At 55.5% G+C, this 19,984-nt stretch overlaps 2 protein-coding genes across 2 annotated transcripts in view; one reads left to right on the forward strand and one right to left on the reverse strand.

Annotated features, from left to right (window-relative positions):
* Window positions 1–1,442: 1,442 nt before the first annotated feature.
* On the reverse strand, window positions 1,443–8,621 carry EFCAB9 (EF-hand calcium binding domain 9). The gene is made up of 4 exons (XM_079145440.1): window positions 6,529–8,621; window positions 4,078–4,226; window positions 3,304–3,480; window positions 1,443–2,821 (listed from the first exon to the last, which is right to left on the reverse strand). The coding sequence occupies exons 1-4, from the start codon at window positions 6,662–6,664 to the stop codon at window positions 2,636–2,638; spliced, it is 648 nt and encodes a 215-aa protein (XP_079001566.1). The 5' UTR covers window positions 6,665–8,621; the 3' UTR covers window positions 1,443–2,635.
* A 4,062-nt stretch (window positions 8,622–12,683) lies between these two features.
* The window catches only part of STK10 (serine/threonine kinase 10), a 105,526-nt gene continuing 98,225 nt past the window's right edge, over window positions 12,684–19,984 (forward strand). Inside the window, exon 1 of the mRNA XM_079145438.1 lies at window positions 12,684–13,136. Coding sequence (XP_079001564.1) covers window positions 12,981–13,136 — 156 coding nt within the window. The 5' untranslated portion in view covers window positions 12,684–12,980. The remainder of the gene's footprint in view (window positions 13,137–19,984) is intronic.

Genomic DNA, 19,984 nt, shown 5'->3' on the forward strand with positions numbered 1-19,984 from the left:
ATACAGATCAGGGAGGAACCTGTCTATGGCCCTGGGCTGAAACCATAGCTGTGCCAACGTCCATCAGGACTCTGTTCCTGTCCCCACCATGGATCACACCCCGGAATGTGTGACAGAAATTCCAGTGCGACTGTGGAAACTCAGTTTATCAACTCAAACTTAATCTACACTCAATTCATTAACTCAGACAATCTACAAGCACTTTATTTCTTTGCAATGCTGGGGATTGAACCTGGGGCCTTGCACATACTGAGGTACTCTCTACCTCCGAGCTATACTCCCAGGTCTGTATGCACATCTAAAAAATCTTTTAAGTCCCATAATATAAATGAGTGAAAAAGTACCCTAAAGTGGATATTGATAGGTCTTTTCTTTGTACTCCTAGTCACAAAGGAGTATCACTTTACTGGTGCATTTCGTTTTTACACCGAATTTCAGTTTGGACCCATTAGTACTGATACCATTCTTTAACCATCCAGTTCATGGAGATGCTTCTAAAAGGAAAATTTTAAAAGTCTGAGACAATTCATGATACCTTTTGTAGCCACCCCATTTCCAGGTAAGAAGGGAAAGCTTGTCGTGGTGTGAGGCTTCCTACCTGTGGCCCATTCTTTCTGCCCCTTTCTGAAACAGGATTTAGTATTTTGGTTGCTTTAGTGTCCGTGTCTGAAAACACACAGCCCACAGGTACCTTTTTACGCCCAGGACCCCTGGAAGGTGGAATTCCGAGAAACTCTCTGAAGACCTCAGTGCAATTTCTTCCCCCAGAACCACCCCTGGCTCCTAGGCCTGTCTGCTGGCAGAGCCTCGGAGGCCACAGGAGAGGTGGAGCCCGTGGGAGGCGTGGGGGCGAGGCTGGAACAGGGCCGGCCTGGGCTCCCTCTCCTGGCAGGCGGTGTCTGTGTGTGTTTGCCAGAGGATTCAGTTCTCCCTCCGAGGTGATCACAGACAGCACAAGTCAGGACGGGAAGGATGCTCCTGAGAGGTGGTGCGTCTTTGGGGTGTTTACAACTCCAGGAGACACAGTCTTGTCCCCATGTGGAAAACGGATGCCAGGTGAAGTGGCTTGTTTTTGCTAGTCCTGTTCAGTTTTTATGGCGCCTTTGTGGGAAAGACACAGTTCTTTTTGCTGGCAATGACATGGAGCATGATCATAGGCATGTGACCAAAGTCCCATGTCTAATCGAGAACACAGGATTCGCAGAACGAACATGGTTACCGCTAGGGGTCTGACTTACGAGGGACAGTCGTCAGTGAGCAGCATTCTTGCTGTTGCCCAGGACACGGTGTGATCAGATTGGCTTTCTGTGATGGAGCTGCTTCACCTGGCCTTATGGTCAGTATTGCCTAATGTACCCCTAAGAATCCTTGTTCCGTAGTAAATGACATCCATTTCTTCACTCCCAAGATTTGTTCCTCAGAGATGATTAACATGAAGCCAGTGAATTGCCAGCTTTAAATGAAACAATCTGCTACAGAGGCAGTGAGTTACTGAGATCCCTGGTGGTCCGCACAGGCATGCTTAGATGACCTTGAATTTGATCCCTGGCTCTGCCATTATGAGCCACATGTTCTTGGGTAAGGTTCTAATCTCTCTAGGCCTCAGTTTCCTCATTAGCAACAACTAACTGACAGGGTTTAAAGGTTAAATGAAGCCAGGCACGGTGCTGTAATCCCAGCTATCTGGGAGGCTAAGGCAGAAGGATCACAAGTTGGAGGCCAGTGTAGGCAATTTAGCAAGCCCCTGTCTCAGAATTTTAAAAGTGCAGGGATGTAGCTTTGTGGTAGAGCACCCTGGGGGAGGTGGGGGGCGTTCAATCCCTAGTACCACAAAAAACGGAAAAAGGTGATAAAGTCATGTAAATCACTGCTGACCCCATAGCAAGCATGTCATAGGCAGTTGTCATTACTAAAATCATGACACAGGCAGGCAGGGAGGGGTCACAAGTCTCATGCCAAAAATACTTTTAAATTATTCAAAGCATTAATTACACAAGAATTAAAAGTCTGCAAGGGCATGTCATAATTATTTTACTCTAGTTAATTAGGTTCAGTTGCTTAAGCACCTAACTCATCAGAGAGTAATTCAGGCTGAGAACATGGCCCTATTGGGGCAGCGGCACTCGCCTGTAGTCACGGCACTAGGGAGGCTGGGGCAGGAGGATCACGTGAGTCCAGGGGTTTGAGACCAGCCTGCATAACATGCTGAGACTCTGTCTCAAAAGGAAAGGAAAGAACAAGACAGCCTCCATCTCCTTAAAGCTGACCTGTGATGTGGTGGGCACGTCACGCCTGGCCAGCGGCAGTCTGGCTTCCAGGGGGTCTTAAACTGAGGAATGGGAGACGAGTAGAGGTCTGAGTATTGGGCTCCTGGTGACGGGTAGCAGGGAGGCTTCACCTTCCTGCCACGTGGCTCCAGGAAGTGTTGGCCACTCTGGACACACGGAGCCCCAGTAAGCAGAGCTGACGGGAGGACACACGTCAACAGAAGGATGGGTGACAGGGTGCTCGGCCTGGTCTCCATGCGGCATCCTGGCCTGCCCAGGCTGCTGCCGGGGCAGAGGCCTCTGGACCATGGTATAGAGAGTGGACAAGGATGCCCGCTGGCACGCTCACATTTATTAAACACCTCGTTCTAGTTGTGCTCTCTGCTTCTGGATCGCATTTTCTCCAAGAGACTCCTTTGGCTCATGCCAACCCGATGGAACACTTTCTTCACAAGCGTGGATTTCGATTTCAGGGTCTTTTTCTCCTTGCCTTTCTTCTGAGACTTGTCGGTCGAGAAGATCGTGTACAGCTTAAATTCCTTGTAGTTAAGATACTTCGGTTGGGGGCAGAAAAAGAAGTCATTTCAGGAAGGGTTTGATACTCTAGCATGACAACAGGCTTGTTATCATATTTAGAAATTTGGAAATGAGGACAGTGATGAGGATGTAACTGCAGTCTGAGTATAGTTAGGGCCAGGGGAGAGCCTGTGCCGACTCTTACGGGGCAGGGCAGATGCTTGGGCAGCCCCGGGATCCCGCCTTTTCAACCTCGGCTTCCCCGCGGGGGCTCCCCTGCACCCTCACCGTCTCCACCGAGGCTTCTCAGGGTCTCGCTCTTAGCGCCTCCCCCAGGCCCTTCCCCACTCCACCCTGCTTCCCAGCTGCCACCTCGCGGCCCAGCAGCCTTCTCGCAACTTGCAGGCGCCTCCTGTCCACGTGGCCGGCCCCGGTCTAGGAGCCATGCCAGTTTGGGATCCTAGCCCCGGCCGCCTCCTGCAGGCTCCCCGGCCCCGCCACGCTGGGCACCTGCACTTACGCGGTCGCCCGTGATGTCGAAGTTGTGGAAGAGTTCCTTGAGCTCTTGCTTTTGAATGTTGAACAGGAATCTGTACATGCAGAAGTTGGCGGCCCCAACCTTCAGCTCCCCGTGCAAATCAAGCAGGTCAAACACGGGCCGGGAATGGCGATACATGAATTGTTCCTCCAGGTGGTTCTGTTTTGAGAGAAATATGTAAGACCGGAAGCAGATGGGGCAGCTTTCCACACTGGGAAGACACCGGCGTGTTCCGTCACCCCCGACCCTAGAGGGCCAAAGCAAGAGTCGGAACTCGGGGCTGCCCTCAAGGAGACATGCCCCGCAGACCCCCTGCCGGCCACCCTATAGCGATGGCAGCCCACTGCCTCACTCGGGAGACCACAGGGAACGCGCTGGGGGGAGGCTGGCCACACGAGGTCCCATTCCTCAAGGAGCAGACAGGTGCAAGCCCACGGAGCTGGGCATGGTACGAGGGCCTCAGGAAGCCCCGTCCCCTCATGCATCCTGCAGAGCACTCTGGGCAAAAGGATCGCCAGAGCCCTTGAGGAAGGGCAGGCTGCAGTGGCCGTGGTACAGGGAGGTGGCAGGTGGGCAGAGGCTGCCTGTGCGTGTCACAGACTCCCAGGTTACGAATGTGCCGTTCAGGAACCCAAATGGACACCCTGCCCTTTTCCCTTCCTCTAGTTCGTAGTGGAAGGAGGAGAAATCCCAAGGGCCAGCTCTGGCCAGGTGGAGGCAGCAGCCAGGTGAGGCTCAGCCTCGCTGGCAACTTGCCTGGTGTGACAGCAGAATGCAGACCAACATGTAGAACTGCTCAAAGCCGATCTCGCCAGTGGCGTTCCAGTCCAGCACGTCAAACACCATCTTGATCTGTCTCGATCTCAGGTCGGTGATGTGGCGGAGGAAGTGGAAGAACAGCACATCTGTGAAGGGCCAGGCCGGGAGACGGATTATTCCAGCTCAGTTCCAAAACACCAACGACCAGGAGCCTCCCACATGGTGCTCGTTGACTGGGAAGAACGGTGACATTGGGGTCTGGCTTTGCCATGTTCCTGCTGCAATCCCTCGGCCCAGACTCACTCTTGAGCTGTGTGGAAAAGCACTATGCCCAGGGCAGTGGAGAAGGAGACTGTGGTCAGGCTGGACCACATGCTCCATGCAGCCCAGGGACCTGCCCCGGCACAGATGCATGACCATGCACATAGGCACAGTGTGCTCCTGCCTGGGAGGGAGAGCTTAATTCTCTCTAAGGACCTGGGATGCTCGGAGATGCTCACGTTTTATCTGAACCTTTTTTTGGAGAAAATTAAAATGAGAGGAACTTAAAAAAAAAAATTCCTCTTCTATAAAACTACTGCTGATTCTCATGCTTCCATAAAGCAAAGGTGTTTGGCTATGAGGAGGGAGCAAACCCTACTGGCCACCTGGTATGTAGGGCATTTAAAATGCCACAGCTCAGTGACCTCACAGCCTTACAGGGAAGGAGGCACCACCCCATGGATGGGCACACGGGCCACGTGGGGGGCTTGTCAAACCAGATTCTGACTCAGGAAACCTGGGCGGGACTGGTCGGCATTTCTGCACCCTTCCAGGGGACGCGGCTGGTGGCAGTTGAGTGGCAGAGGGGCCCCGTCAGTGGCGGAGCCGGGCGTCACACGCAGGTGGATGGGACCCTACAGCCTTGCCCGCTTGCCAGAAAAACCACTGTGCTGTATACAAGAGGGGGCTTCTGCCTGCCAGGCCACCCGCCGGTCCTGTGAGGACAGAACGGAAGAGACAAATGGGCCATTTGCCGGACAGCGCGCGCAGCTGTCGAGAGTCACCACGAGGGATTTTCAGGTGCACCTGTCGGCGTGTAACCCCCTTGACTGTGATCACAGAAAACACCTGTTCCGAGGAGTGTGTGAACGTCTCTGTCATCCGGAGTCCCACTGAGGCTGAGAGCAGAGAACCCACGACACAGGGTCAAGGTCTGGGGGCTGCTGTGGCCTTTGGTCTCCTCTCCCACGCCCACCAGGTCCCAGCAGCAGGGAGCCACCCACGGTGATGTTTGGGGGCTGCTCCTGGAGAAGGGCTTTCATGTGGGACTAACAGCTACCTCATAAATGCAGCTTTGAACCAGTTGACTGGCCACTGGTCTCCAAGGACTGGTCACCGGCACCCCAGGGGAACTACAAGGCCACTGTCCAGTCCCCTGGGGCCCACGTGATCATGGCTCAACCTCAGGTGTTGCATCTTCGGGTGTGACTTAGTTACTGTGGGGCCCAGACCACCCCGCAAGCGTACCTCAGACACTGGGGGTGTGCTGGGGGTCCTTTACAGCCGGCTTCCCTGGGGACCCAGCAACACACACACGGGAAACTGTCAGGGGTGACCCCGGCGCCACGCAGTGAGAAGAGCTGCTCGCGTTTGGGCTCGTTTCCTGCCAGGCTGCCCACGAGCCCGCAGCCTAGCGCTTGCCGGGCACACGCTCCCCACTGAGTCCCGAGCCCCTTGGCATTTGCTTTTTAAGATTAAATGGACTCTTGAAGATCTTAGGTGGGGGACGCGCCTGTGGCCAGGGACACTTGTTTTCACTCAGTCCTAAAAAGAGCCCGAGGTGTTTTAATCAGGCGCCTCACTCTGCGGACTCTGGGGCAGGGCTGGCCACTCGCAAGCACACCAGAGGGACGGACGGATCATGTGGCGCAAGCTCCCACTGACAGATGGGACGGAGTCCTGCTGAGAGGGGTCTCGGCCTCTGATGACCCTGACGGTGATCACGAGCGCGTCACTGAGTCATTGTGCCGTGTCAGGCACTGTGCTGAGCATCTGCCACGTGTGTTCCCCTCTGAGGGGGCTCCTGCACGCACGTGTGTGTGCGCGCGCGTGTGTGCACACGTGCGTGCTGGAGGCCAAACCCAGGACGCTGTGCTCTGGCTGAGCTGCGCCCCAGCCCGGACTCCACTGCTGTTCTAGATGAGGAAGCAGACTTGCAGAGGATGGCAGCATGCTTCCAAACTACCGAGGCGTGGCGGGGGACCCCGTCCACAGCGGGTGGACTGTCCCCGCCTGCTCCCCCTGCCCCCAAGCGCCACCCGCGTCGGCCCTCGCTTGGCCAGTTCTCTCTGCTTCCTCTGGCAGATGGCAAGTGTTCACTCGGCAGTTTCTGGCCCCGTGCATTTCCCTGAGCATCTGCCACCAGCCAGGTACCCGGCCAGAGGAAAGATGCCAGGTGGCACTGACCGTTCAAGGTGTTCTTGCGGTGCACGTCCAGCAGGTAGAAGTACTCGGTCAGGGCCTTCACGTTCCGCAGGGACAGCAGGCAGTATATCTTGTCCAGATAGAGGTACCACAGGAACGACCCTTGTTTCAGCTTCATCTTGGTCCCCTTCAGCCGAGGGCTCCGGCAACCTGAAACAGAATGGAGAGTTCCGCCTCGGAACTAGAACACCGGCAGGGCCTCTGGGCAGCCCCGGCCGCCGCAGAGCGACGCGGGCCAGGGGACGAGGGGACACTGCTTCCTCCCACCTCTGGCTCATGCTCTTGTTGCTTCCGTGACCCCTCTGTCACTGGAACAGCCGCCCTAGAGGGAGTCGGGCTGCTTGGCGGCGCACAGCAGATGCGCCACCCAGGAAAGGTGAGCTGCGCCGCCACGCTGGTCCCTGCTGCAGTGACGGCCTAAAGGCGCTTGCCAGACAGGAGAGACGGAAACCACACCAAGTGCTAAGCGGACAGAGGGCAGTCACCAAAGCCAAGGGAAGACTGATCCAGAGTGCAAGTCAGAGGAGCAGAGCCGAGGCAGGAAACCATCAGCATGACCAGGACGGTGAGCCGGGGAACTTCAGCCGCAGGTTCCGTCCAGGAGAGGACCAGGAGGGAGCTGGCTCGCCCCCAGGACCTGTTCCTTTTCTTCCTTCATGGGTGACGGGGAGCCCAGGGCCTCGCCCAGGCTGAGCATGTGCTCCGCCACTGAGCCACAGCCCAGCCCGCTTTTACTACTTTATGATGGAGCCCGAACGTCAGGAGGTTCCATGTCTGCAGTGCCCGCTGCACCAGCTGCAGCCAGACCAGACTTGTTCACTTATGCCCACTCCTCCTCGCCACCCACGGTGGGATATTCTGAAGCAAAACCCAGAAAGAATAGCTCATCTTTAAATATCTGGACATATATTTCAAAAAGAGGGACTTCTTCATCTTTTAACATAACTGCTGACCATTATCAGAACTCGAAGTGAACACGAATTGTTCCTAAACGTCATCACATATCCACTGGATGTGCAATTGTCCTGATCATTTATTCCAACCTTTTTTAAAACTTTGTTTTAGTTGTAGATGAACACAATACCTTTATTTTATTTATTCATTTTATGTGGTGCTGAGGATCAAACCGGGGCCTCACACGTGCAAGGCAAGTGCTCTACTATGAGCCATGATCCCAGCCCAATTCCAAGTTTTAGTAGATGATCATTTCAAGTCAGGAACCCAAACAGATCTATGTATTGATTATAATGCTGCTGCTTCTTTTTTTTTACTTTCCCACTTTCTTCTTTCTCTTATGATTTCTTTCTTTCTTTCTTTTTTTGGGTGTTGGGGATCAAACCCAGGGCCTTGTGCTTCCAAGGCAAGCACTCTACCAACTGAGCTACCTCCCCAGCCCCATGATTTATTTCTTGAAGAGTCCAGATGGTCACGTAGGTGAGAACATTCTGATTTTTCCAGATTTATCCCTAGTGTGTTAACATGTTCCTCTCTGTCCTGTATTCTCGATGAACTAGTAGTTAGATCTAGAAGAGAAGCTCTTTTAGGAAAAAAACAATAAAAAGAGAGAAACTTGCAGATGTGATAAGGGAGGGGCAAAGAAGATTTTTAAAATTCAGAATGAAAAGAAACACAACTAAGGATATAAAAGATGGCAATTCGTGTAAGAGTAGTATGCACAACTCTGTGCTGATACTTTTAAAGCCTAAGTCCACTTCCTGCAATAAATGTATAATGTAAGCCACACGTAAGAGTCACGTGTAGTTGGAGTTTTTCTTAGCAAGTGTGGTGGTGCACGCCTATAACCCCAGCTACCTGGGAGGTTGGGGCAGGGGGAGAGCAAGTTCAAGTCCAGCCTGGGCAATTGAGCAAGACTCTGTCTCAAAATTAAATAAAAAGGGGCTGGAGATCCTATTTGCCACATTGAAAACAAGTGAAAATAGTTTCAATGACATTTTATTTAACCCAGTGTGTCCAGAATAGTTCAATTTGTAATCAGTAGTTTTTGGAAATTAAAGTCCTGTGTCAGGCTGGGGATATAGCTCAGTTGGTAGAGTGCTTGCCTTGCAAACACAAGACCCTGGGTTCAAATACCCAGCACCACAAATAAATAAATGAATGAATGAGTGAATGAATGAATGAATAAAAGGCCTGTGCCTGTTTTGCACTTATGCCGCGTCTCAGTACAGATGAGTCACACTTCAAGGGCTCGCTGGCCCCCGAGGGCTGGTGGCTTCCGCTAACGATGGCCAGGAGCCAGAAGTTCGGTTGGAAGAGGCGCTGAGAAGACCTGGCTCGGGTTCCCAGTCGTCAGGAACAGGTCGTTTAGGCCGATTCAAAGCAGCTGAGGGGCAGGCGTCCTCCCGAGCCACTGCTGGCAGGAGCCCAGAGGGCAGCGGGTCCCCTGGGTGGTGGTGGAGCAAGGAAAGCCATGCACACCCGGGTCTGCACCCTCGCCCTAAGGGCAAACCTGTACCCCAGGGCCCAGCGAAACCCCAAAAACAAATTTTCAAGGAAGCGAAACCCATAAGGAAAAAGTACACCATGAGCAGGAAGCAGCAGAGGCAACGGGTGGTGGAACCGGACGTCGAGGCCAGACCCGGAACAGTCTGAGTGAGAGTCCTGGGGTGGGGGAGGCTCCGGCAGCTTGGCCATCGCCGTGACCCCAAGAGCTGGCAAGAGCGGTTTTGGAGAAGGAAGCTGATTTGGAGCTCGCGCTCAGCCGTGGCGCCCCCCACCTGACCCAGTCACCCTGGCCAGCCCACCAGCGTGATTCTGTCTCCTCGCCCACCATCGCGCCTCCGAGCCCTCCTGCACTGTCCCACACCTGAGCTTTGGGGGACATCATATCCAAACCACAAGGAGTTTCCCCAAGCAGCTGCACACTCCCTAGAACCACTAGGATTAAGGACGGGGCCCGCCGAGCGCCTGGCGCCCACGCCTTACCTGCAGAGCGGAGACCGAGGACACTACTGCACGGTTGTAGTTCGCTGGGGAACTCTCAGGAAGCCAGCGACACCACACGGGCCGGCAGCCAAGCTCCTCGGCACGCCCATGACGAGGAAGACACCATCTGCGGAGGAGCAGAGAGCTCCACCCCTCCCGGGCCAGGTGAGACCCAGTAACAAAGGACAGACCAACAGGAGAAAGCGGGCATACTGGACTGGACGCGCGTTCCGGCGATGTGGCAGTCCTCATAAGCCAAGGAAAGAAAGGGGTGGCTCCTGTGGTTCTTAGATTTGAAGGGTGCATTGCCCCGGAGAGAGGTGACTGGAGGCCATCGGCAGCATGACGTGGCGATGCCCTGGGAGACTCAGCAAGGAAAGTCTGTTCCACTCTTCCTGGCCTGTGTGTGTAGCTCCCCATCCTTCAGATCGAGGGAGGGCACCTGAAGATTGAAGGCCTGCTTCTGGGGACAAAGGGCCAGACAAGGGTGACTTTCCTGCCTCTGCTGTTTTCCAGATGCCAACGTGTCATATTTTAGAGCAGCTGTCCTGTATCTGTGCAGACTTGGATGCAAATGTTCACAGCCACTTTACTGAAAATAACCAAGGACTGAAACAACAGCTGAATGGATTCACAAATCATGGCATATCCATAAAAAGGGAATACTACCTAGCAATGAAAAGGAACGGACCACCTATACCTTGAACACCATGCTGAATCTCCAAAGCATTATGCTGAGGCCTGGGGTGTGAGTCGGCGATAGAGCCTTGCCAGGCATGTGGCCTCTCACACACACGCAAAGCTAGACACAAGAGAACACACACCTGGAGTCCCTATAGACCTGTCAAGACCCGCCAAACCACATGCTTTAAATAGGTGCACTTTATTAAAGGTAAATTAAGCAGCAGTGGGGTTGATTTTTTAAAAAAATTTTAAAAAAATGTTAATTTTTAGTTAAAGCTGGGGATGTAGCTCCAGAAAGAAAAGATGAGGACAAATAGATTGAAGAACATCAATATAGTTTATCTTTGTTCCCCAGGAGACACCAGGGCTAAAGTTAAGAGATGGGCGAAAGGCTGGGAGGAGACGTTTGCAACATCTGAACCCGAAAAGATGACATCTAAAAACAACTCCTGGAATCAAAAAGGAAGACAGGAAATCTAATATGCTGTGAACAAGAAAGCCAAAGAGGCTGAAATCTAAACATCTAACAAAACTGCGAAGACGTGTGAAAATAGCGGTTGAAATCAAATTCCTTGCATGTACGATTTTGTCAAAATGAACCCAAATACTAGGTATGATTATGATGCTCCAATAAAACACTCTGAAGACATGCTCCAACTCAGTAATTAGAGATATGCAGATGAAAATCAATATCAATAAATAGCTCCCAGCTTCAGTTATTGCACAGAACAGGAAAAGAGTGCAAAAAATGTGCAGCTATTTCTTTCCCTGATCCTGGCTCAGGGCAAGGTCCTCCAATGCCAGGCAGATTAGCAAAGCGAAGACCTCCAGCTTACTTATTAGTATTTTTGATTCTGTTGAACCTCTTTTTCTTGTATTTTGAGGTATAATTTGCATACCATAAATCCAGTCATTTACAAAAATGGAAGTTTTGGGGCAGATTTACTGAGTTGTGAAATTGCCACCATAATCCAGTTTTAGAACATTTGATCACCCCAACAAGATCCCTCTTTTCCACTTACAAGTTACTCTGTTTCACACCCAGCTCCAGGCAGCCGTCAATCTCCTCTCTGTCTGCATGAACTTGGCCTTCTCTAGTCATTTCATATTAATGCAGTCACAGAATGTGGTCTTTTGGGTGTCTTTCTTCACCGAGCTCTGAAGGACTCTTCCATTTTTACCCCCACGCCCCACATTTTTCCCGGAGCTACAGGGCTGATCCTACACTGACCCCAGCCTCTCCTGGCCCCATCTCCCAGTGGGGGCGTGGCTCACTGCCGGTGCTCCTATGGTCTGAAACTAAAGCCTGGCCTTTGGGCTTGTTCATGAGCTACTCCATGGGAAAAGTCTCGGGTGGCATTTCCTCCTTTTAGTGATAAGGCTCTTGAAAGTCCTAAGCACGATGTGGTGGGGAGAAGGTCTTGAACTGCTGGGCAACATTGAGCCAAGCACCTTTGCACGGAGCGTCCAGGGCACCGCCGCGTCTTTGGCTAACTTTACAAATAGGAAGCTACATTTGCTGCTCCTACGTTGCCCAAGGGGTATTTTCCAAGTATGAAGAAGGGGCGAAAACACCTCTACAACGACTTTTCCGGGAGTGGGGGCCGCTGAGGTGACATTGGCAGGGACTTGGACTTGTTCACAAGGGAGGGTTGCCAGATAAACCGCGCTCCACAGCACCCTTCGCCCGGAACCCACGTGGTCAGTTCAGGTAAGAGCCTTTGAATTAGACGACTGTCTGCAGGACACAAGCAGCTAGCAGCAGTGCAGCGAGCCCACCCGCCAGGATCAAGGACGGGGTCTAAGAAGTCTGGCTTCGTGAGGCATTTTTTGCTTCCGATGCACTCCATTAGCCAATCGCCATGAAACGGGAGGTGATAAGTCCCAATGGAGCTACCAGCCCTCGCACCTGGCGCGTTTGTGGGGCGCGGGAGTTGGGGGGAACCCCGGGAAGCTGGAAGGAGTGGGGAACCCCCGGCCTCGGCCGACAGGACTTCGGCTGCAGGGGCGCAGCATTTGCGCGCTAGGAGGCAGCATGGCGCCGAGGAACCCGCAGCAGACTGGCAGCCACGGTGTGTGCCCCGGTAAGCTTCCTCGCCCGCGGGCGTCCCCTCCGCAAGGTGGGGACCTCCGGACAGGGTAGCTGAACTACCCTGCCGGGCAGGTAGCACTGAACTGATGTGGTCCACCTTCTTGACATGACAACGTTCAGTGGACGCTCGAAAAATGACAACTCGCTCCCCGTCCCTCGTGCTCCCAGAAAAATTTTGGGAGCTACGAGGTGCAGCTGTCCCCTCGGATCCGGGACCGACCCGTCTAGTGGTCCCCCAAGCTCTCCACAGCCCAGCGGGTGGCTCGCCGCGGGCGGTGCGAGGGGACTACAGTTTCCAGAGTGCCCTGCGGCGACGGGCGGAGCCGGGGAGCGCCCGCAGCCAATTAGGGGGTCCCGGGGCGCTGCCGGGGAGCGGCAGGTGGAGCCGGGAGGGAGGGCGGGCGGGGGTCCGGGTGCCCGAAGCGTCCGGCGGCTCGCGGTCCCGGCTGCGCGTGGGGCGCGGCGCAGCGGGGCGGGCTCTCGGGAGGCGGCCAGGGGACGGGACAGAGCGGGGCGGGGACGCGGCCGCCTGCGCGGTTCCGGGTGCTCCCGCCGCGACGCTGCCCAGGGCGCACTTGACCGGCAGGCTGCGGGGAAGGGCGGGTCTGGGAGAACCCCAGCGCCGCGGCGTCCTGCAACCCCTCCTCCTCGCGGCGCCCGAGCCACAGCCCGAGCCGAGCCCGCGCCACCTCGCCCCGGCCCGCGCGCCCCAGCCATGGCTTTCGCCAATTTCCGCCGCATCCTGCGCCTGTCTACCTTCGAGAAGAGAAAGTCCCGCGAATATGAGCACGTCCGCCGGGACTTGGACCCCAACGAGGTGTGGGAGATCGTGGGCGAGCTGGGCGACGGCGCCTTCGGCAAGGTTTACAAGGTGAGGGCGCCGGAGGTGGGTGGCCCGGCGCGTGGCGCGGCTCCGGAAGGCAGGGCGCCGGCCCCGCCAGCCCCGCCACGGCCCCGCAGCGCGCAGAGGACTGACGGCCCTCCGCTTCGGGACCCCGACCCCGGCCCGGTGACCCCGGCGTTTGTGAGGGAACCTCATCCTGACTGCCGAGTGCTTGCGCGCCGGGCGCCCCCTCTGGGCACTGTTGGCGCCCCCGCCCCAGCTCAGTTTCTGAGCACTTCCTGTGCGTTGTGTGTCCGGCACTGTGCTGGGCGCCGCTGGGGGAGACAAAGGGACGCTTATGGGACCTCAGCATCCGAGGGGACCCCTCTAGGCACTGTCCGTAACACTACGATGCGAGGCATACTTGTAACGCCAGGCCACGCAGAATGCCGGGGCGCTGGGGACAAACTCGGTTGCGCCTGGGAGCGTTGGGAGTTGGGGACACACCTAAAGATGGGCCAGAGACAGGGAGGGCAAACTATGGCCCCTAGGACGGGAGATGGGACTTGGAAAGATGGGCTGGTGCAGGGCAGAGGGGGCGGTCCGGGTCCTGTGCATGCTGAGCTGCGGGGAACGCATTTTATTTTTGCATCTGAGTCACAGTTGGGGAGGCTCCCAGGCGGCAGTTACCTCTCCCCTGGAGGAAGACCGGGCAGGGCTCTTTTGTGGAGGGGTGGGTGGGGCAAAGTTGATTAAATCTAGACGAGTTGGCAACCAGACCTTGTCTGGGTTCTGCATTGTGAGCCAGTGCTGAGTGCTCCGGTTGTTGGGGGACCCAGACACCCCTGCTTGACTCCACCTTTCCCCAGTCTCCTTTCACCTGGGGAGAATGTGGACCCCTCCCCCCTGAGCCAGGCTGGTCTGCAACTGCTGGTCTGCTGCTCCCATCCTCCTGCCTCACCCTCCCAAGCATCTGGGACTACAGATGCTCACCACCCAGCCCAGCATCCCCTGGGAAAACTCCGGAGACTCCCACTCGTTGGGCCGCTGTGCACCTCCAGGAGGGCCCCTCCTTCTCAGCCAGCCATCACACTCCGTGGGACTTGAGTAGCTTGGAGGCTACTGCAACCCTCGGATTGCCCTTTCAGGAAGCTGAACCATGGAGAGGGTCTCTCCAGGAGCCCAGGTCAGGGCTTGCTCTCTGTGACGTGAAGCTGGCCTGGAGCCCATTACCCAAGTGTGGTCCTTGAAGACCTGCATTCGCATCACCTGGGAGCTTGTCAGAAATGCAGACTCTCGAGTTGGAGTCTGCTTCTTGACGGGATTCCCAGTGACCCCTGAGCAATCAGTGTGGGGAGGCGCTGCTCTGGAGACCTAGGGTGGTGGCGGTTTTGAGGTTGACAGGCCATGTGGGTGCTTCCTTTGTTACCATCTCCCCTCTGAGCCTGCACTTCCTGTTACAGGGCTGGGAAACCCCCACTGGAGCAAAGGTCCTGGGTTGGAGAGGCAGGCCTCAGTGTGACAGGGTGACTTTTGGATTGTCCTCATCAGCTGCCCTTTGTTGCCGGCCAGCACTCCCTTTCCTGGGCACGCTTTACTCTTCCGCTGTATCCCCCTGGTGGCACCAGGAGAAGGTCCTCCTCAGCCCTGCGGTCTCCCTGAGGCCATGCCAGTGTCTTTGCTGGCCCTAGACTCAGCCTGCTCCCGCCGATGTGCACTGGCCACCGCGAGGGCTGCTGGACCCTTGGTGAGCCCTCTGCACCATGCAGCAGCTTTATACCAAGGAGCCTGTCTGATCAACAAGTTATTTTGCCTCCTCCTGGTTCTCTGTAACTCAGTGACTGCAGTTCCCAAAGCTGCGAGCTGGCTGTTCCAAAGCCCCCTCCCCACCCCTGAACCCACCATCTTCTCACGATTCAGACCCGGGAAGCCAGGTGGAGATACACCTGGCCTGTTCCGCGTGGTCACGAGCCACATAGCAAGGTCTTGGCTAATGTGGGACCGCATACACACAGGTGGGGCTGAGAAATTCCTTCGGCGGGTGAAGTCATAGGGCCTAATTCCTGGCGTGTTTGTGGTGGTGCTGGTGACGCAAACCCGCGCCGCCACCTGCATAAAGGTAGGGCGCAGGCTGTGATGCACCGCGCATGGGACATGATAATAAGGGACTGTGCTGGTGGTGGCCTCTGCCTTTACTACGTGACACTGTTTATCGTCATTTTAGATGCATTCCTGCTCATAAACAAAGTTCATTGTAAAATAGTGTGGCAGCAGAATGCTGTGTCTCTTGAGAGTCTCTCTCTCTCTCTTTTTTGTGTGTGTGGTTCTGGGAATCAGACCAGGGCCTATGCATGCAGCAAGCCCTGCACCTCTGAGCCCCATCTGGCATTGCCTGATTTCAGCACGACTTGGCCTTGGGTTGGGCTGCCCGCCGTGGCCCGAGGAGCAGTGGCGAGGCGTGTGGTGGGCTGTGCCGCCTGGATTTGTGCGCGCACTGCTTGATGCTCTTGCAGTGACAAAAGCTCCTGCCCACGCGGCTTCTTGGACGTGTCCCTCTCTGCCCGTGATGCGCAGTGGTATGATCAGCAGGGCTTTGTTTGTCTGAGCTGGGGCTTCTGGGAGACGGAGGCCACCAGAGACCCCCTCAAACCCTGATTCTTGTGATCCAGTCCGAGAGGTCTCAGACGTGTCACTCAGAGTAACAGGATTGAGTTTATTGAAGGGATAGGAAAGGGAAGGGACTCTCTTAAGGGAGAGCGAGGGTCCGCTCAGAGAGGAGAGGGACAGCCTGCCTCGCCTGCACTCCCGTTTTATTGGGGATCCAGAGAAGTTTCCAGAGAGTCCCACCCAGGTCCACCTCTGGACTTTTGACTGACAGCAGGGTGACATCAGACTTTCAAGTCCCCACTCTCAGGGCAACTCCAGCTCACCTGGGCCCATGCTGGCCAGTTCTAATTGGATTCTTTTTTTATTATTATTAATATTTTTTTTAGTTTTAGATGGACGCAGTGCCTTTTTTACCTATTTGTACGTGGTGCTGAGGATGTCACCCCGTGCCCCACACGTGCGAGGCAAGCTCTACGCTGAGCCACGACCCAGCCCCTCTCCTTGGATTCTGCACCATGCATTCTTAAGATTTCATGGTTAGGAGGAACTGTCCTCATCTCCCTGGGTTTCAGGATCTGGTCACTGCAGTCTCCTGGCTTCCTCCCATGGACATTATCTTGGGCCTGCAGTTCTCCTGCAGTTACCAGGTAGCTTGCTGAGGAATGTGACGAACCCTGTCCACTGAGGCCAGGCAGGGCTGCGGGTAAAGTGCTTCTTGGAAAGGAAAGCACGTGGGGTCAGCACAGTGGGCCCCTCGTATAGAACTATTGACCCCGTGTTCCTGCCATCCCTGTCTGTATTCCCTAACTGTGTAGCGTGTGATTCTCTGCTCTAACTCAGCCTCATCTCACCGGTGGTGGGGACTCAGGGGCCCAGAGAGGGGCGGGGACCAAGACCTGAGGCCCTAGGCTCAGCGTACACTTTTCGCTTATTTACCCACCAAGGAGGACCCATCTGGACCAGAGATCCCGCGCCAGGCTGCCCGCACTGCAGAGGTGTGTGGTTCACGCAGCGCTGACAGCTGGCACTGAAGTCAGCATCGATTTTGCCAGTGACCCTCTAATTGGGGGCCACGACTCTTGCCTACTTCATGGTTCGCTGGCCCAGTTGCTGTGGCACACAAGCCAGAAATCGTGTTTTGGTTTTATGGCTGGGACCAGGAATTCCATTTTGACGTGACACCAGGCAAAGCAGTTGGCTATGACCTGGGGAAGAGGTTCAGCCTGTCTTAGACCCAGCAGGTGACTCTCTGTAGCCCAGGGGGTGAAGGCCTGTGGGACTTGTCAAGCCCACAAGTTCCCCACCCCCTGCCGGGGGAGGACTCTGGGACCAGACCGCGAGCAGCCTCCAAGGCGAGGAGCCCTTTCCTTCTCCCTGAGAAGCCTCTATCCAGAGAAAGGGAGGACCGATCCGAAATGGCTCAAGGGCAAGGTCATCCCACCCGATTCCTATGCGATGGCAGCTGGTTTCCAAAAACCCACTTCTGGTTCATCAGCAGAGCACCTGGTAAAGCTCAAGACCGTGGGGCTTCCAGATTCTTACTACGAAGAGCCTCTTCCTTCTGAAGGTGGGGTGGGCCGGAGGAAGCGCGTCACGCGGGAGCGGGGCCTGCTGCCCTGGGCAGCCGCAGAGGCGAGGTTAGACCAGGCGCCGGGTGGCTGCAGCCGCAGCTTGAAGGGTCAGCCAGTGGGCCACGAGATGTTTCTGCTTCCTGAAAATCACTTTGGCTTTGGTCTTTTGTTGCCTTTAAATGCCTAAAAGGTTATTTTACAAATTTGGGAGGATACAAAAAAAAAGCAAAAGTGAAAAGAAAAAAAAAAAATCACCCCAGGTTCCATCAGCTGCTGCTGACTTATTTTTCAGTGCTGGGGTGGAACCCAGGGCCTCTGAGCCTGCTGCCACTGGCCTTGAACCTGGGCCCAGGTGGTCCTCTTGGCTCAGCCTCCCGAGGAGCTCGGAGTGCAGGAGAGTGTCACTCATCTACTCATTTTTATCCATCAGTGAGTTAGAGTGGGTTAAGTGCTCGGTCTGTGCAGGGCGCTGCCCTGGGCACTTTTGTTACTAAGTCATACGCTCCTTTCTGGAACGCGCAGAGCTATGTAAACCATGCAGTCGAACCCAGAGGCCTTCTGCGTTCAGGGGCTCGCCTCCCCAAAACCCCAGTCAGTGCATCACAGAAGGAGAAAGACCAGACCCCAAACAGCAGCAGATGGGAAGTACATCAGTACAGCCATAAGCACCGCAGCTGCCACAGGCTTGGGGACGTGGTGCAGGAGGGACTGAGGCTCGGAAGCAGTGGCGGTATGGGGTTGCGCCTCGGAGTGAGCGCGATGTCTCCCCCATGTGCCTTTGCATGACCTTTGCGTTCACCTGGAATTTTGGGTGGACAGAAGACGGCGCGTGAGCAGACTCCACTAACACTGGGTGAAGTCACTCCCCAGTTGCTGTTTTCAAAATTAGCAGAGCTGACTCTAAACTGATGGCTGGCTTTGTTTGCAAAGTCCTTCCTGTACTTTAAATTATTTTTCTGCTAGACTCCCAGAAGGGAATTACTAGGTCAAAGGGCATGCCTGTCTGAGGGCGATTTAAAAACATAAAATGTGACAAGGTAATAGAAGTCCCCTTTGCCCCTTGCTCTTGGGGAGGGCCAATCCGGGAGGCCTTGCTGCTGCTGCTCAGGCCTCAGGTGCCCTCTCTGCTGGCTTGGGAGGGAAGTGACATCCAGCCCTGCCTGGATTAGATGAAGTGGGGGTTAAGGGAGTTCAGGGAGCCTGGGGCCTTCCCGCCCTCCCCTGAAGGGCGGCTGGAAAGCCTAGGCTTCCACTTCCTCAGGGCTGCAGGGCTGCGGAGGACTCCTCCCCTCCACGCCTTCTCCGGAAAGAGTTCTGCCCCGGGCAGTAACCTTGCTTCCGCTGGGCCTAGTATTTTTAAACCCAAGACCGTGCTATTGTGAGTGGGTTCCTGACTCAGTCCTAAGACCAAGGTGGCCTGGGCCTCCTGGCGGGGATGCCTGTCCGGTGGGCTGGTGGGACTCCTGCCGCCTGGGGCAGGTTTCTGGCCTGTCCACAGGGGGCCAGGACGTGGGGGAGCTAGACCGCTAGCCCCCGTCCCTGACTCCATCTCTTGACCTGGGGGACGTCCCAGGGCTGTGCCCCGTGGCCCCCAGAGCAGCCCGGGTGGTCCCTCCGACGAAGCCCTGCTGCTGTAGCAAGCAGCAGCGCAAGCTGGCGGTTAAGGGCAGAGATTTGGGGCTCAGTGTCTGGGTCCCCTCCGGGATCCTCCTCAGAGCCTTCGCTTAACTCTGTCTCTGAGATGGAGGTGGCCACAGGGCAGAGAGGAGCCCAGGAGGGCCCCACGTAGCACCTGTCCCCACCCAGGAAGTGCTCAGGATGTGAAGACACTTGTTTGTTGCTCTTGGTGTCCACAGCAAAGGTCCTGCTGCTCAGCAGGGCAAGGCAGAGAGTCCTCAGCGTTGGCAGCTCAACCGGCTCCACGGCTCCCCACCCCCACTTGGCACCACTGACGTTGGGGCTGGAGATTCTGCACTGGGGGAGCTGCCCGTGCGTTGGCTATGCTCAGTGTCCTGGCTTCTGCCCACTCGTTGAGAATCGCTGCCTCATGCAGATGAACGGGCCTTGATCTCGTTCAGCAAGGTCGTCCCTCACTGTCCACAGGGTATTGGTAACAGATGCCCCTTGGACACCAGAATCCCAGAAGCTTATCCAAAGTGGCAAGCATTTGCCTCTGATCTGCGCACATCTTGTCTTTAAGTTGTATCTCGATTACTTACTATACCTAGGACAATGTAGCCTGCTATGTAAATGGTGGTTATGCACATTGTTTAGGGAATAATGGCCAGAAAAATGTGGACGTGTTTAGTGCAGGTACAATTCTTTAAGAATTTTCACTAGGCGCGGTGGCGCATGCTTGTAACCCCGGCAGCTCAGGAGGCTGAGGCAGGAGGATCACGAGTTCAAAGCCAGCCTCAGCAACTCTAGCGAGGCCCTAAGCAACTCAGTGAGACCCTGTCTCTAAATAAAACACAAAATAGGACTGGGGAGGTGGCTCAGTGGTCGAGCGCCCCTGAGTTCAATCCCTGGTCCCCCCCCCCCCCAAAAAAAAAACCCCAATGTCCGTGTGCTCTGAAGTCTCAGAGCAGCCGGTCCCTCCTGCAGGACCACCCTCCGGAATCCAGGCCAGCGCTGGGCCAGCGCTGAGGGGTGGAAGTGCAGGTCGCGCAGGTCCCCGGGCGACTTCCATTAGCCTCATTCACACCAGAGCAGAAATAG

This window comes from Sciurus vulgaris, assembly GCF_902686455.1.
Source record: "Sciurus vulgaris genome assembly, chromosome: 6".
NCBI lineage: Eukaryota > Metazoa > Chordata > Mammalia > Rodentia > Sciuridae > Sciurus > Sciurus vulgaris.

Coding starts and splice junctions, on each gene's coding strand:
- EFCAB9 (XM_079145440.1), bottom strand. CDS start 6,664: ATGAAGCTGAAACAAGGGTCGTTCCTGTGGTACCTCTATCTGGACAAG. Junction 4,227..6,528: donor CCGCAAGAACACCTTGAACG/GTCAGTGCCACC, acceptor GGCCCTTCACAG/ATGTGCTGTTCTTCCACTTC. Junction 3,481..4,077: donor GCATTCTGCTGTCACACCAG/GCAAGTTGCCAG, acceptor CTCTCAAAACAG/AACCACCTGGAGGAACAATT.